This window comes from Pseudorasbora parva, chromosome 7 (genome assembly GCF_024679245.1).
Source record: "Pseudorasbora parva isolate DD20220531a chromosome 7, ASM2467924v1, whole genome shotgun sequence".
In the NCBI taxonomy this organism is placed as follows: Eukaryota; Metazoa; Chordata; class Actinopteri; order Cypriniformes; family Gobionidae; genus Pseudorasbora; species Pseudorasbora parva.
The window spans coordinates 11,843,254-11,860,149 of NC_090178.1; the positions used below are offsets into that span (position 1 = coordinate 11,843,254).

The 16,896-nt window shown below is 39.4% G+C and overlaps 2 protein-coding genes across 3 annotated transcripts in view; one reads left to right on the forward strand and one right to left on the reverse strand.

The window, feature by feature from the left end:
- Window positions 1-16,896, reverse strand: part of si:dkey-11p23.7 (V-set and Ig domain-containing protein) — an 83,037-nt gene that overhangs the window by 40,414 nt on the left and 25,727 nt on the right. The window lies entirely within an intron of this gene.
- Window positions 1-16,896, forward strand: part of cpne4a (copine IVa) — a 95,409-nt gene that overhangs the window by 12,001 nt on the left and 66,512 nt on the right. For both annotated transcript variants that reach the window (XR_010906397.1, XM_067448158.1), the window contains exon 2: window positions 3,278-3,467. Coding sequence is in view for 1 of the 2 variants with exons in the window: in XM_067448158.1 (XP_067304259.1) it covers window positions 3,297-3,467 (171 nt within the window). In the remaining variant the exon portion in view is untranslated. The remainder of the gene's footprint in view (window positions 1-3,277; window positions 3,468-16,896) is intronic.

Consider the following 16,896-nt stretch of genomic DNA (forward strand, 5'->3'; position numbering starts at 1 on the left):
AAAATAACCCTAATGGATCTTAACATAAATCTTATTATGCAAAATAGCATTTCCTAAGTTTTCTCATTGGATTTGGGAGTGAAAAACCTGGACATGTTTTTTTTTCTTTTTCTATTTAAAATATTCAAACTGATTGGTATTGTATTACATTTCTGGCCTTTATATGACACTTTTATTCATAGTATAGAAGATAGATGGGCTGAAGATGGGGGATTGAGAAAATAGATTCAAACTCACTTTAGCTGGATAAGTACCAGAACTCAATATGTCACCGTAGTGCTATATTTTGATGAAATACAAAACAAGCTTTGAAAAACAAGCTTTTCTTTAGAATAATGTGCACTGATAAATTATGCCAAATACGACCAGGTTTATTTATTCAGAAAGCAAATGGGTCCATTTTTATTAATGTTGTTGTGGCGAGGTGGATAAACGAGGGCCATGGGAGGAGTGAGCGAGACCGGGGACGTGATTGCGAATGAGCGTCACCTGCGAGCCGCACCGGTCTTGAGTCCTCTCATGTGGGAGCTCGGAGGCATATAAGGAGAGTGACACCAGTAAAGGAGGAGAGAGGACCAGGCCTGGATTTATGCTATGTTTTGTTAACGTTTTGTTGTGTGTGTGGGCAGTTGTCCGTGAGGGGATGCCCACGTTACTTTTGTTTTGTTTATTAAGTTAGATTAAAAGTTGTTGAATGTTCGCCGGTTAGCGCCTCCTTCCTTTCCATTTACATACTGCGTTACAGTTGTCTTTAAAGCGATAATGAATCAATAACTGCCACCATTAGATTTTAATGGAGTTTGATTGAAGGGCTCAGTGCTTCCTTGTGTATCGTCAGAGAGCACTCAAAAAGGATGTAGTCAGCAGTGGTACAGGTCCACAGGGGACATCTGAGGTTATTGCCTTCTGTGAAAGTCAATTCATGAGGTTTTCTAGGGGATTTTACATACACTATATTGCCAAAAGTTCTAGGATGTCTGCCTTGATATCTGCCTAATGACATTCCATTCTTAATCGGTTGAGTTTAATATGGTGTTGGCCCACCCTTTGCAGCTATAACACCTTCAACTTGTCTGAGAAGGCTTTCCACAAGATTGAAAAGTGTGTTTATAGGAAATTTTGACCATTCTTCTAGAAGCACATTTGTGAGGTCAGGCACGTGATGTTGGACGTGAAGGCCTGGCTTGCAGTCTCTGCTCTATTTCATCCCAAAGGTGTTCTATGGGGTTGAGGTCAGGACTCTTTGCAGGCCAGTGAGAAGTGTGATTCATCACTTCAGAGAACACATCTGTACTGCTCTAGAGTGCAGTGACGGCGTGCCTTATACCAAAATAAATAAATAAATTCCATGAAGCTCTCTACGCATAGCCTGACAAGCCAGACCCACATCAAGATGTTTGGTCTGGAAACTCACCATTGACAGGGCTCAATCCGAGGGGCGGGATAAACGGTTGTCTTTCAAACTCCCTCTGCACGCGATAGGATACGGTACACAACGAACCAGAGCAACGAAGGTGAAGCAGAGCTTGTTGATAGATTAAACATTCGCCGTATCCGGTTGGCAAAACTCCGAACACATCTTCCCTTTTTAAGAATGGCTTCAGTGCCGTTCTTTGCTCTTTTCTCAGAGAAAAGCTTAACTCCAAGTCTTCCAGAGTCGTGGTCAAAGCTGATTCGAAAGACCGCCGTTCACCAGTTTCTGTGTTTACTAGAAACTCGCAAACGCAACTCGGCCGTCGTCATTATGGCCCCGCCCACCGACTCTATACACGATGTGATTGGCCCGGCAAGAGTTAGGGGAATACAGCTCTGATGGGTATTGAGAGTTGCTAGACGACACTCGCGGGCAGATTAGATTTGCTGCCGCTAGGGTGCGTCTAGACTTCTAGGCTACTCTACGCACTCTTCTTGAGCTAATCTGAAGGCCACATGAAGTTTGGAGGTCTGTAGCTATTGATTCTGCAGAAAATTCGTGTTAAAAGTATACATATTTTATATTATGAAACAGGTTTTAATCAGTTGAAGTGTTTTTGATGGGTGTAATTTAGCATTGAAGATTTCTTGAGAATTGTGTTTCAGCTGAAAACGCTGTGTGTGTCTAAATGGAGAGGCTCAGTGAGAGTCATTAACAGAGACAGAAATAGATGGGAAACTGGCTGAGAAAACACTCAGGTGGTAAAAATAGCATCCAGAGGATGAAAGACTGATGACGTAGTTTGCTGTCAGTGTTGAAAAGTTCGCAAACATACATTGAGGGAGAGAACCGCTCACCTCTGTATTATCGTTGCTGACCTATAATGTATGAGGCTGTCACCTGTCAGTGCGATACAGTGGGAGTGATGGATGACTGCATAAGCTGAGAATTATCCTTTCATTGAGCTGTTCTCTTTAAAAGTGCAATTCTCACATGGTCAGATCTACCTCTAATGGCCTACTTCTACCGGTCTGTAAGCAGCCACAATACTATTACATTTTTTTTTTAAAGAGCAGTGTTTTCCTTCAGGTGTTTTTTTGTTTTGTTGAGGCAAACATCACTACTACTACTTCACATATGGAGATTTTCTTTCTCTATATTAATGCATCCATCAATCATTTAATATCTATTCATCCACCGGCTCAGATTACTGTCGCTCTCCCTCTTCTCCTTATAAGCTGTGTAATTTTAGTTAGCTCAGTTGATTTGCTCTATATTATAACTGATTGGGATGGTGGGATATTTTCCCACAGATTGGCACAATAAATTAGTGTCTTTTATAGGCTTCCCATGTCTCACCACAAACACACAGAGGGATTATATATATTCCCAGTGAAAAATGATGGGGTGTTAAATCAGTTTTTTTTTTTCTTTAGCGGATATTTTGAAAAAGAGAAGCAGTTATCCACCATGCATAATTTTCATTGATTAAAACCAGATGTATTTGCATCCTGTAAATAGAACTAAAAACCAAATAAATTATCTGACTGTTTTCGCCTGATGGCATTTATTTTGTGAAACAAAAAATACTAAAGGATTTAGGCTGTCAATTGATTAAATCTTTGAATAGACATTACAAAAGGTGGCTGTATAAATCAATATACAAAATTATTTGTTTTATTTTCATATTGAATCACTGGTTTACAGTCCACAGAAGCACAGTTTGCAAACAAGTTTGTTGATTTCTTTGCGGTAGACTATCTTCTTACACAGGACACATGCTGCATTTTAAATGAATTGGAATAAATCACATTAAAATAAAAGATCACAGCTAAAAGCAAAATATCTCTCTTTCCCTTACAGTACAGATATCTCCTGAAACATGAGTGACATCTATGAGTCTGCAGCCAATTCTCTGGGCTTGTTCAACAGCCCCTGCCTGACCAAAGTAGAGCTGCGGGTCACCTGCAAAGGCATCTCAGACAGAGATGCCCTCAACAAACCTGACCCCTGTGTGGTCCTCAAAATGCAGTCCCATGGCCAGTGGTTGGAGGTGAGTTTGTTTGCAGTCAGATGCATAACATTTCTAGTTATGAGACTAAATGATTATTATTTATTTAGGAAATAAGGTGTTTTAATCGTTTTTAGGGCCCATATCAATGCATTTTTCACAGACCTTGTGCATTTTCACACATTCCTTTGCTGCTTTCTTCCAATTTTCCACTAATTTTCACACCATAGCATCTCACATTAGCGTAGTTTTGGGTACACTTTTTTGACATTGATCGTTCCGTGAAGAATCTTAACAATCCTTTCATCCGCTCCATTGCACAAAAGGTTCTTTAGAGGGGAAAATGTTCTTTAGATTATTAACTCTTTCCCTGCCATTGAAAGAATGTTCTGTTATATGACATAATGCTGACCCAGTATATTAGGTGGCCTTAACTATGTACTAACATTTTAATAATTTGATACAATGCACTAATTGTGTACATACATGTTTTTACATTGTACTAACATTTTTAAAAATACCTACATGTAGTTACATCTGTAAATAATTTCTGTAGTTACATTTATAATTACACTGTTGACTATTCCCTTACATCTAACCCTGCCCATAAACTTACCAACACCACCACACCTGTCCCTAACTTTACCCGTATCCTACAATCAATTGCTCATCCGCAAAGGTGTTTTGCAATACAATATGAACACAATAAGTATATGTTTGATGTAAGTACATAATAGTTAAAGGTGTCATGAACTGGCTTTTTTCCTTTATTTATATTGTTGTCTGGGGTCAACTAATGATGATTGTGTGGTTTTTACATTCAAAAACATCATAACTAATAAGTAATAGGCTATTTTCTACACTGGTTTTGGGGCTCTCTCCCAAACGCTGGGTTTCGATGGGCGTCCCACACTGGAGACTTGGAAGTAAACGCCCACAGCTAGGATTGGATAAGATTTGCATATTTAATAAGCTTCAGCTCCCCTGTCAGTTCACATGAGGGAGGGATTGCTTTGATCTTTGAAAGCTTGATCTTTGAAAAGAAGTTTGTTCTTCTCATGGGAAATAAAAAGTTCTCTCATGAAACTCTAGATGGCGCAGACTGATAATTTCTTAACTCACTCCAAGTATATGTCTCTGCAGGTTAATAATAGGCGTTACCACATCAGTAGGCATTGCCATAAACAGAGGGACGTTTTCAACTGTGTTACCTGTTTTGCCCACGTCACAGTGAAACAGTCAACGTCACAGTATTGATCGGGTGAAGGGGATCATTTTCATTGCGTAATTTATACACATCCATCAGTTTGAAAACAACCACAAATTTAGAAATGCCCACTCTTGTTCCACGGAGACCTAGCAAACACGTTCTCTATAGGGCACAGCTGATTGGTTCCTTCTGTATCAACAGCCAATGAGCTTACTTCTCGACTTTCAAATACTAGGTCAGCATTTGCTATAGCAGTATGGCTCGACTGGTTGAGACTGTTGTCCAAGATTGCGCCTTTCTGTAAACGTGTAAAGTATCTTCTCATTAAACTGTTTGTACACATACAAAGTTCTCAATGCTTCAGTTTGCATGTAGGGACCCTCATTATGCTACTGTGTTAGTGTGAGGCTATTTTGAGCCTTTTTAGTGGTATTAACTAGCGATTTAATTGTACTTATTCTATGCCCCATATACTGGCGTTATAAGCTAATCTATTTTTAGAGATAAAACTATACATTCGATTTTCATGAAAACGCATCCCAGAGAACGATCTACTAGGTAACCATGTGCCCCTAGGTTCATTTTTCACCGGTGTTGTCCTTTAATTCATGTATGCTATAAAACTGAAAAGCAGCAGCATGTCTTACTTGCTCACATCTGTGTGTCGTGTATGTAATTTGGCAGTAGCTAGTCCCACTTGCTCTGCAGCAGCAGTGTAGCAGATCTATTCCCCCAAGACCAAACATATCAACATTGTCATGTTCATTACAGTGCCAAACACTCCAAGAGTTGTCATAATAGAATGATATATATTTGTAAGTGAATGTGTGAGAGCATACATGTGTGTGAGTGAACGAGAGAAGCAGACAGCATATGTTCACTGAGAAAACTCCCTGTCAGGTTATGAAGGCTTTGCCAGCTCACCGGCGGGAATCTGTTCTCACCATTCTCTATCTCATTAGACATTCAGATATTCTGCTCTTTGAGTGTGTGTGTCTCTAAAGGAAACTACATTGTAGAATCTTAATTTTGTGGCCTGTTCTCAAAGGTTTTTTCATTCCTCTTGGAAATCCCACTATGAAGAACATTTGAAGAACGTCTTCTGTCTAGCTCTACTGTTTGCTCTTTAAGGGCTGCTGGCTCAGCCTGCTGCATCATGCACAAGAGACTTGTACAACGGAGATTTTAAATGGAATTACGTGTGAAATTGTCTATATTATGTCGGAAATAATAAAATAAAGATAATAAACCAAACACATGTTTTCAAAGAGGAAAAAGTATTTGTTTATGAGCTATAAGCAAATGTGTATTAAAGGGATAGGTCACCCCAAAATTTTAATTCTGTCATCATTTACTCACGCTTAAGTTGTTACAAGCCTGTATGATTTTCTTCTACTGAAAAAACAACAACCACTATGGAAGTCAGTGGGGTCCATCAACTTTTGGTTTCTGATATTCTTCAAAATATCTGGTTTTGTGTTCAAAAATAAAACTCATACAGGTTTGGAACAAATTGTGGGCGAGTAACCCTTAAGAAAAAGAAGTTTATATAAGTTTTCTATTAGTATCCTTCCCATAAACTAAAGATAAGAAGTTATAATTTCAGTCAACGTCTTCTCAGAAATATACTTAAAACTGCATTTAAGTATACTTGACTAAAAGTCTAAGTATATTTTTCATATACTTGTACTTTTTAACATATTTTTACATACAGTCTTATGAAACTTACATTGTTTGAAAATATTTATGAAAAACAGACATGTTCATAATTCAGCGTATCTGATTTTGTGTATAGGCTATGTTAGTGTACACAGGAATTTACTTAATTTACTTTAAATTTGCACTATGTAGTATTTTTGCAGTAAAATATCCAAAAGACACCTCACCAGTGTTATATATTTTGTTCAGTTGAGTACTTACAATATCCCAAATGTTTCCAACTATTTGTAAATTGTGAGAAAATGGCTATTTTAACCAATGACCTGGGACGTTTCAGCATAGCGTTTGAGGGAGTCGCCTATCAATTGCGTCATATCTGCGTTTCCCTCAGTTTCCGGTTTTATTCTGCAGAAACGCTTTACTCTTAGCAGTGTGAACAAGTGTCACAGCTGCCACCGAGCGAACGCACAGAGTAACGTCATAACATCATTTTAAACACACTTAAATGTTTCTGATATGATAAAAAGAGCTGCATCACCTCATACCAATGACTGGAAAAGCGGAACTAGTGCGCGCGCCCGGCGACTGTGTCCTGTCCCGTCATAATAATAGCCCCCGGTGTTCGCGAGGCGGGTGTTTGTGTAACAGTCGTTCCAGCGGTCGTGCTCAGCTCCACAACACTCGGTCCTGCTCTGCTTCAGTACTACAGTAACATTAATAACCGCATTCATGAACGTGATTTCTGCCCAAGTCCTATTTTCCACCGGCTGTGAGGTGAAGACCACATGCCCCAAGATACTGCGCTCAAACTTGGCGTCATCAAACTATGCCTTTATTTAGAATAGGCGCCCTCCAGTGGACGGAAAGTTGCATAGTGCATCTTTAACTTTACTTTTACTTTAATTAAATAATTACATGATACGGTAGGGGGCGCTATGACACATTTTCTAGTACAGAATCTCCAGAACAATATACACGAGAACAAGAAGCAATTGACAGAAAATTGATCACGCAAATGTAAAATAATGCGATCAACAAACAATAAACAGCATGTAAATGAAAACTGCTTAACCTTACCGAATTAAATTTCAAACCCATGAAGATGAAAGGACTGTGAAATTTTGGGAGTTGCTGTGTACTCCTGTGTTTTGATCATCGTTCTGAATCTCATCAAGGTGTAGTCTTTGACAAAATTGCGATTTTCTCAACTTTTTGTTTAAAATGTTGCCTTTTTTTAATGAAAGTTACCCAGATTCAAGTGTTGATAAAAAAGGATGCATTAAGCTATTATAAAATGTATTTTATTATATAATATAATGATATTATTATACTTATGACATAAAGTATACTTGAAAAATATACTTGAACATTACTTCATGAAATGAAATTCTTTTTTTGTAAGGGAAATTACATAATTAAAAAATGTGTGGGTGAGAAATATCATGATGATATTTAGTTTCTCTGATGTTGCCTGAAGCAAATTTACATTTTTAGTGAAACAAACAAGAGCAATGTGATTTATTTCAGTCATGATTGCATTTCTCTTCATACCTCTTAACCTGTTTCCTCAGTATGCAGTGCTATTACGGGTCGGACTCATTTATCTGAAAATGTCACCTATACATGCTATTGTATTGAGTGCCCAAATTTCATATCCATGGGTTTTGGCTAAATCTAATTTGAGTGGAAAATCCCACTGTGATGGTCTCTCTCTCTCTGTTTGATAGCTCATCTCTCACTTTCCAACTACACTGGGAGCCATTATGAAATCTTTAGTTGAAGTATGACAGTGTTAATTGAATTCGGTCTGTATCTCGCTACCAAGAATATCCCTCGTTCATCTGAAGCTGTGAAAGGAGATAACTCTATGTGCTGTCTCAGAGGTCACTGGGTGGGGTTGGAAAAAAGCCAGATACAGAGCCTTTTAAAAAAAAAATAAGAGTATTTATATGCATCTGAATGTTTAAAATAAATGAAATAGATATATTTATTGGTATATTTAAATAGATTATTTATTGATGTTTAAATATATTAAACATTTATTGAAATTTAAATGCTAATATGTTACATACATTAAAATATGTTAAACATTAGTACACACGCGCGCGCGTGCGAACCGCATGCATGCATGGACGCACGCACGCACTCACACACACAGTATATCGAAGAGGCTTCTTTAAAAAAAAACATACAGTAGGGCACTTTGGGTTTCCTATAAATAATAAAAATACTGTCTGTCAATAGTGTTGCATTATGAATTCTCACAGTCAGCGCTGTCTGTCTGTTGACCCTTGATCAAGATTAGTGTTTGTTTGTTTAGCTGGCTACTCCTGAAAGAGCGTAAGTACAGTAAACGGCTCTTAAACTGCGGCAGTCGGGGAGAGTACAGACCTGCTGCTGACCCTGCCTGTGATGAGCCCGCTGCGGCACTGCAGCTCCTCAGAGCTCGAGCACCATCAAACAGAGAGAGATGGTCACAAACACTCTCAGCAAATCCAGGATGCTCGGAATCACAAAGAAGGCACTCCAGAATGCTGACAGCGGAGACTAAAATCATGATGGGCCCTCAGTCTCTGGGGTGAAGGGCCTTTAATGTACTCAGTCTTTTGGATGTTTCCATGTTGTGCCCTTGAAAATGTGCTGAAAGTGCATTTGTGCATGGTAACTCCATTTAACTCCAACTGCAAAGAGGATTTTGTTCAATGGTCTAATGTGATCTAAATAAAAGGTAATGGCCTTGCTTTTCAGAGGGTTGTATCCGCTGTCATGACTCTTTTCGGTGAACAGTCTTCTTCTAATTTCTTATTCATTGTTTTCCTTTATCTCCATGAAAAATGCTACTTTTAAAACATTTACAGTGAATGCCAAGAAGTTATCAATTACAGGGAGCTGCTTCATGGCTTTATTGCAATGTGTTTTTTTTTAATCCTTTGTCCATTCCTAAAATCCAGTGCCTGTATGGATGAGAGACAGGTTTCCCTAACATAGTTAGATAGTTAGATGTCAGACAGTGCATCGGAATGGACTGGAGACAAGTGATGATCTTATCAGCCATACTCCATTTTAAAAACCCATCTGCCATACAGTCTGTGTTTCTGTATGTGGTTCATTTTTTTCCAGTATTACAGCTGCTCTGTTATTTACTCACACATAGAGAGCACAATTCACTTGATTTGGTGCATGACTGATTTTTTCCAGCTTTTGTTATGCGTTTTATAGTTTATTTAAAAAAAGGCATTTGCACTATATCAGTATATACACAGATCAGGCATAACATTATGACCACCTTCCTTATATTGTGTTGGTCCCCCTTTTGCTGCCAAATGAGTCCCTCACAGACTTATTGAGGCATGGACTCTACTCGACCCCAAAAGTGTGCTGTGGTAGTATATGGCATCATGATGTTAGCAGCAGATCCTTAAAGTCCTGTAAGTTGCAAGGTGCAGCCTCCATAGATCGGACTTGTTTGTTCAGCACATCCCACAGATGCTCGATTGGATTGAGATCTGGGAAATTTGGAGGTCAAGTTAACACCATTCCTGAACCAGTTTTGCTTTGTGGTAGGGGGCATTATCCTGCTGAAAGAGGCCACAGCCACCAGGGAAGTACATGGTCTGCAACAATTCTTAGGTAGGTGGTCAAAGTAACTTCCACATGGATGGCAGGATCCAAAGTTTCCCAGCAGAACATTGCCCAAAACAGCTCCGTCGGATTGCCTTCCTCCTGTGTGCATCCTGGTGCCATGTATTCCCCAGGTGCGACGGCCATGCACGTGGTTTAAAACATGAAATATGAAAACATGATCTATCAGACCAGACCACCTTCTTCCTTTGCTCCATGTTCCAGTTCTGATGCTTACGTGCACTGTTGGCACTTTTGGCCGTGGACAGGGTCAGCATAGGCACCCTGACTGGTCTGCGGCTAATGCAGTCCCATACACAACAAACTGTGATTTTACTGTGTGTGCTGACACCTTTCTATCAGAACCAGCATTAACTACTTGAGCAATTTCAGCTACAGTATCGCGTCTGTTTGATCAGTCTATATGATATATATATGACCATCATATCATTATATATATATATATATATATATATATATATATATATATATATATATATATATATATATATATATATATATATATATATATATATATATATATATGATCAGGATTTCTACAGACATGCAAAACCTAGAAGATCCTTGTCCAGCGATGATGAATTTTTTAGTCAGAAGGTATGGGAATCCTGTATACTGTAAAACAATTCATTTCCAGTTCCATGTTTGAGAAATAGTAAATGAAAGTGTTCTCGCTCAAAGAGCCTTGTTTTGAGCTCTGATAGAACTGACACCACCCTCTCAATTTCTCCAAAAAGGAATGCTATCTGAGCAACACAGAAAAAAAATGTTTGGGTCTAAAGTTACATTGCCACTAGCTATAATGACCTGTCAGTGTGTCAGATCCCAGTGCCCTGGCTGTCAACTCTCGCCAATAATCAGACAAAAGGCAGAACTGAAGAGTCTGACTGCCACCGACAGCATTCAGGCATGCACACATATGAATGACTGTGGCAGGTGGAGCTGTTCCTTCATCTACCCAGAATGCCAATCAGGAGCGGGGAGCACTCCTGTTGAATAAGGATAGCGTATCTCCATATCGCTCCCTTCGGGGTGCAATCTAGATTTCACTTAGACTGATCAAAACTGATTTCATGGTCTGAAATAATTGGATATTGATGTAAAAAGAGTGACATAACAAAAAAAAAAAATTGGGTGTCTGTAGCTGCAATCTGTAGTGATGTCATACTAGTGATCCTCACATTGCAATCGCATACTGAAGTGGTGTTTACATGGAAGTCTCTCAAATTATAACAGGCTGTTGTGGTTGTTTTTCCAGACTATTTCTGTCATTCTGTCTGTCTATCGGTCTACCTATTCTAATTTAACTGAATTAAGCTGACACTTCTGCATTATAGCTGAATCTGTTGTTTTCAGGATGAAGGAAGTTTGCAACATCAACACTATTGTTGAACTGAATGGAATCAAAATTGAATTGACTTGAGCTGAATAATGAGACTATTTTCTTTGCAGAGCAGCTTTAAAGCCGAATTTGAATATGTCTTATATTTAATGACGGTTTCTATTAATACTGTAAAGGTTCCTTTAAACTATTTCTGTTGTATAAAGTGCTGAGAATATAATAATAATAATAATAATAATAATGTGTTCGATTTATATAGCGCTTTTCAAGGCACTCTACATTGAAGGGGGGAATCTTCTCAACCACCACCAATGTGCAGCATCCACCTGGATGATGCGACGGCAGCCATATTGCGCCAGAACGCTCACCACACACCAGCAGATTGGTGGAGAGGAGACCGAGTGATGAAGCCAATCAGGATATGGGGATTATTAGGAGGCCATGATGGACAGAGGCCAATGGGCAAATTTGGCCAGGATGCCGGGGTTACACCCCTACTCTTTTTCCGAAAGACATCCTGGATCCTGGGATTTTTTTAATGACCACAGAGAGTCAGGACCTCGGTTTAACGTCTCATCCGAAGGAAGGTGCTCTTTGTCAGTATAGTGTCCCCATCACTACACTCTAAAAAATGCTGGGTTAAAAACAACCCAAGTTGGGTTGAAACTGCACCGACCCAACAATTGGGTTGTTTTAACCCAATGGTTGAGTTGTTTTAACCCAGTGGTTGGGTTAAATGTTGCTTAAGACAACCCAATTGCTGGGTAAGAACAACTCAACCATTGGGTTAAAACAATCCAATTGTTGGGTCGGTGCAGTTTCAACCCAACTTGGGTTGTTTTTAACCCAGCATTTTTTAGAGTGTATACTGGGGTGTTAGGACCCACACAGACCACAGGGTGAGCACCCCCTGCTGGCCTCACTAAAACCTCTACCAGCAGCTACATGGTTTTCCCATTTGGTCTCCCATCCAGGTACTGACCAGGCTCAGCCCTGCTTAGCTTCAGTGGGAAACCAGTCTTGGGCTACAGGGTGATATGGCTGCTGGCTAGGTGAAATAAGTACGGAGATATGTAGGAAATAAGAGGAGGTAATATAGACTTAAAATTGACCTGGCTATGCTAATTTGGTGAATTATTATCCATTAATATTGGTGCTCAATTATTAAAAATGATTCTTATTATATTAGTGTTGAAAACGTTTTTTGCTGATATGTTGTGGAAATCTATCACCAAGCTTTTGAAAGGTATCGGATGGTTTCCACAAAAATAAATTAAGCAGCAAAAGCTGTTTTCAACATTGATACGTTTCTTGACCTTTCTTTTTGAAGGATCTTGTGACACTTGAAGTCTGGAATAATGGCTGCTAAAAATTCAGTAAATAGAATTCAAATAAGTAGTAGTAATTTTGATGCTAGCCTTAGCAAAATATAAGTTTCTCATTTTCTATGATTAAAATATTTGCCATGTCATATCATGTTCTGAAAGGGAACATTTTGTCTTGGTTTGTCTTTCTTCATATTTTCTATTATTTACACACCAGGTTTTGTGCAGTCATGAATTTGACAGGCATGTTTCTCTGTCAATTTTTTTTTGTGGCATTTGCTAAAGTGAAACTGGGTTATCATGATGCAGCACTCCTAAACTTCAGTGACATTTAAGAAGTAATATCAATATTCATGAAGCGTAAGTGTAAACAGCAGGCTGGCAGAGTTATGCGGCCAGATGTGGATCATATTGGCGCTGAGGATTATAATCAGGCAGTCGTGATGTCCTTTCGCTGTACAGTATGTTACTCTTACTCTTACTCTTTCTGTCCCATCACCCCTGTGTGTACTTGCAAGGTCTGCACACATCCTACAAGATGGAGTGGGGTGAACATCTCTTTTGCTTTTTGGAGCTCTGTTTCACCATTATTAATTTATCACAATCAAACTTGAATTGGATTTTCCAATATATATGGACATTTTCTTGTGGGATGTTGCTTCACTAAATGTTATATTTTAAAATTGGTTTAAGTGTCTGTGTTAGTAGGAATTCTATGGCTTTGTTTGTAATTACTAACATAATGAATAATGTACATTGTCCAAAGTCACTTTATGGCTTGTAAATTCACTTGGCAGCTATCTTTATAATGCCTTGATTATACTTGAATTTCCAAACCTTCTTATGAATATTGCTTTTAAGAAGTTCAAGTTTCAAATGAACAATAAAATTGGATAACAGTGGTATCAAATGCTGCTTCTTTATCGGAATGTATGCAGATTTTCATGCAGGTTCAGTTTGCATGTTTTAATTTAGAGTAAACAAATGCTATCAGGTGATGGACAAGTGCCACATCGGGCATTGTGATTTTAGTTTTATACAAGGCATCGGCCTCCTTCTATTATACTGTTTAGCGCCTGCTATTCTTTAAATAGTAAATAAGTAAAATAAGTGAAAATTGAAAGTGAACGAGAAGGCACTATTCCATTATATATATATATGTATGATGGTCTACGTTTTACTTTATAAACAATACCGTTAGTTAGTACATCAGTAAAACATTTGTTATGTTTTTTAAAGAAGTATTTTATGCTAAGCATAGCTGCATTTATTTAAAGGTGCCCTAGAATGATTTGAAACAATATGTTAAATTGTTCTCTGATATCTACATAGAGGGTAGATGTAAGATGGTAGATGATAGATGGCATATTTAAGGAGGGTAGATGGCTTATTTAAGGAAAAACATGGTCCAGATACAGTTTTACAGGTCCATTTACAACCCTATAAATTGTCCGTAGTATGTAATGCTCTGTTTTTGCCTTATTTGGAAGAGTCATGAATATTAATGTTGAGCTTTGCTCTGATTGGCTTATTTCAGCAGCTCACAGCTCACAGCAGTTCAGTAAAGTGGCTCGTGAGTCCTGACCATAGACCGTATAAAAATATGGACGACTCGACATCATCCGTTTCCGCTTGGCAGATTTGAAGCTTTCAGGCGGCCTGCACGGCGCGGACATCTTGGGACCGAGTCTGCGCAGTAGCGATTTCGGAACCGGAGTTGCGCAGTAGAGCGCAGCAGGAAGTACAGCTGCGATATCAAAAGCCCGCCCACACTCTCGCAGATGCAGAACAATTAATTATGTTGGTGTGAAATAAACAGTTATGGAAATGTAGAAATTAAAGCTAAAGCTCCAATCTGCTCCCAAAAATATGTCGCGAAGCACTTTTTTTCTAGCCTGACGTGGTCATATTGAATTCTAGTCAGAATATGAGTCTGAAACCGCTCCATTGTACTGTGATTATGAGGCGTGTTTCAACCGAACCAGGAAAGACATCAATTGGATAGACCTACAACCAATCAGAGCAACGAAGCGACGCATTGTCAAATGTCAACAGACAGAGCTCAACTGCACTGTGTTGCCAAGTCCGCGTTTTTTTCCGCGGTTGTTTTCTATGTCCAAGGGTTGAAGCGACTATTATGTGATGTATAGACCCATGAGTGTGAATTTTAGCAGGCAACCTTGCCAAAATAACACACATTTTACCCCCCAAACGCCATTTTTCCCCCAGAGAACCCCCCCGAGAAGCTATTGTTTAGGGCTAGTAGTTGGCGGATTTTGTTGTAAAAACTTGGCAACCCTGTCTGCACACTCGCTGGAATAAACTATCTTTGCCGGTGTTGTAAAAAAATAAAAGAATTTATTGATACACAGAGTACTTACCCAACATGATCATCATCTTTGAGAGAAATTAGGAAGGTGAATGCATATACAAACAAGCTCTCCGTTTAGGATTCGAGTAAATATAATCCAGGCCCCTTTGATGACGTGCATGATTACGTTACTGTTGATCATCTGTCCGTCATCGTCTAAAGCCCGCCCTGATAATTTTATTGGTCCGAACAGTTTCTGTTCGGAGATAATTACTCCTCTATGGAGCGATGCCAGACCGAACTGCCCGACCTAAAAATGTTGTGGGCGGGGCTAAGTTCGGCTGGCATCCAGGCTACTTTTTTTCTGTTGAGTTTTTGATTTACGAGATTTACATAAAAAGTAGGAGGCAATGGTGTTTGAGACTCGCAGTATGTGATGTCCATGTACTGAACTCTTATTATTTCACTATGGCAAGGTTAACTAGAAAGTACAATTCCTGAAGAAATTGTGAGTGGTGCTTGCCGTGGCAAAACTCGGGGCCCGGTTATTGCAAGAGACTGCAAAATCACCTTGCCAGTATGAATGATATAAACCAACCCCCATGTCTCTATGATTTTCTAATGCAGAGATCTAAGCAGTTGCTAGGGTACTCTGTTTGGTTGCTATGGAGTGGCTTGGCACCATTTACATTTACATTTACATTTAATCATTTAGCAGACGCTTTTATCCAAAGCGACTTACAAAAAAGGGGAGAGTAATAGAAGCAACGGAACAGACAAGGCCAAAAACCTGTAAGAGCTGTAAGAAATCTCAATTAATTAGCACAATACACAATTTTTTTTTTTTTTTTTAAAGACAGACATCTACAACAAAAACTCACGTCCGCACAGTGCCGAATACTGGATTTTGATAGCTAAGATAGCTACAACCCATTAGGACTAAGGCTGTTGCCCCAGCTGTTGTCGTTAATGCAGATTCAGTGGCCCAATGGGTTGGTTTTGTATTGTAGCTAAACGCGCAGCAATAGCCATCTACAACAAAAACTCACGTACGCAATATACAGAACACTGGATTCTGATAGTTATGATTACTATGTAACATACCCGCCTGAAGGCGCAAATCCGGATGAGAGACGTAGATATGATCCCGGAGTGTACGCTTTTGGTCGTTGCTGTGGTGATCAGTAAGTGCTATTCTGTATTGGTCAAGTGCAAATGGAAAAGATGTGTCTTAAGATGTTTTTTAAGAATGGCTACAGACTCGGCAGCACGAATTGAGATCGGCAGGTCATTCCACCAAGTAGGAACGGTCCAGGAAAATGTCCGTGAGAGCGATTTCAAGCCTCTTTGGGATGGAACCACGAGGCGCCGCTCGTTCGCAGAACGCAAGCTTCTGGAGGGTGTGTAAGTCTGAGCAAGTGAATTTAGGTATATTGGTGCCGAGCCAGAGGTTGTTTTGTAGGCGATAACTAGTGCCTTGAATTTGATGCGAGCAGCCATTGGCAACCAGTGCAGTTTGATGAAGAGAGGCGTAACATGCGCTCTCTTCGGCTCATTAAAGACCACTCTCGCCGCTGCATTCTGGATCAGCTGCAAGGGTTTGATAGTGCATGCTGGAAGCCCAGCCAGAAGAGCATTACAATAATCCAGTCTGGAGAGAACAAGAGCTTGAACCAGGAGTTGTGCAGCCTGTTCTGATAGGAAGGGTCTAATCTTTCTAATGTTGTATAAAGCAAATCTGCAGGACCGGGCTGTTGCAGTAATGTGGTCAGTGAAGTTTAACTGGTCATCAATCACAACTCCAAGGTTTCTTGCTGTCCTTGATGGAGTTATGGTCGATGAACCAAGCTGAATGGAGAAATTTTGATGAAGTGCTGGGTTGGTTGAGAAAACAAGTAATTCTGTCTTTGCAAGATTGAGTTTAAGATGATGCTCTTTCATCCAGTCAGAAATGTCTGTCAGACAGGCAGCGATACGAACAC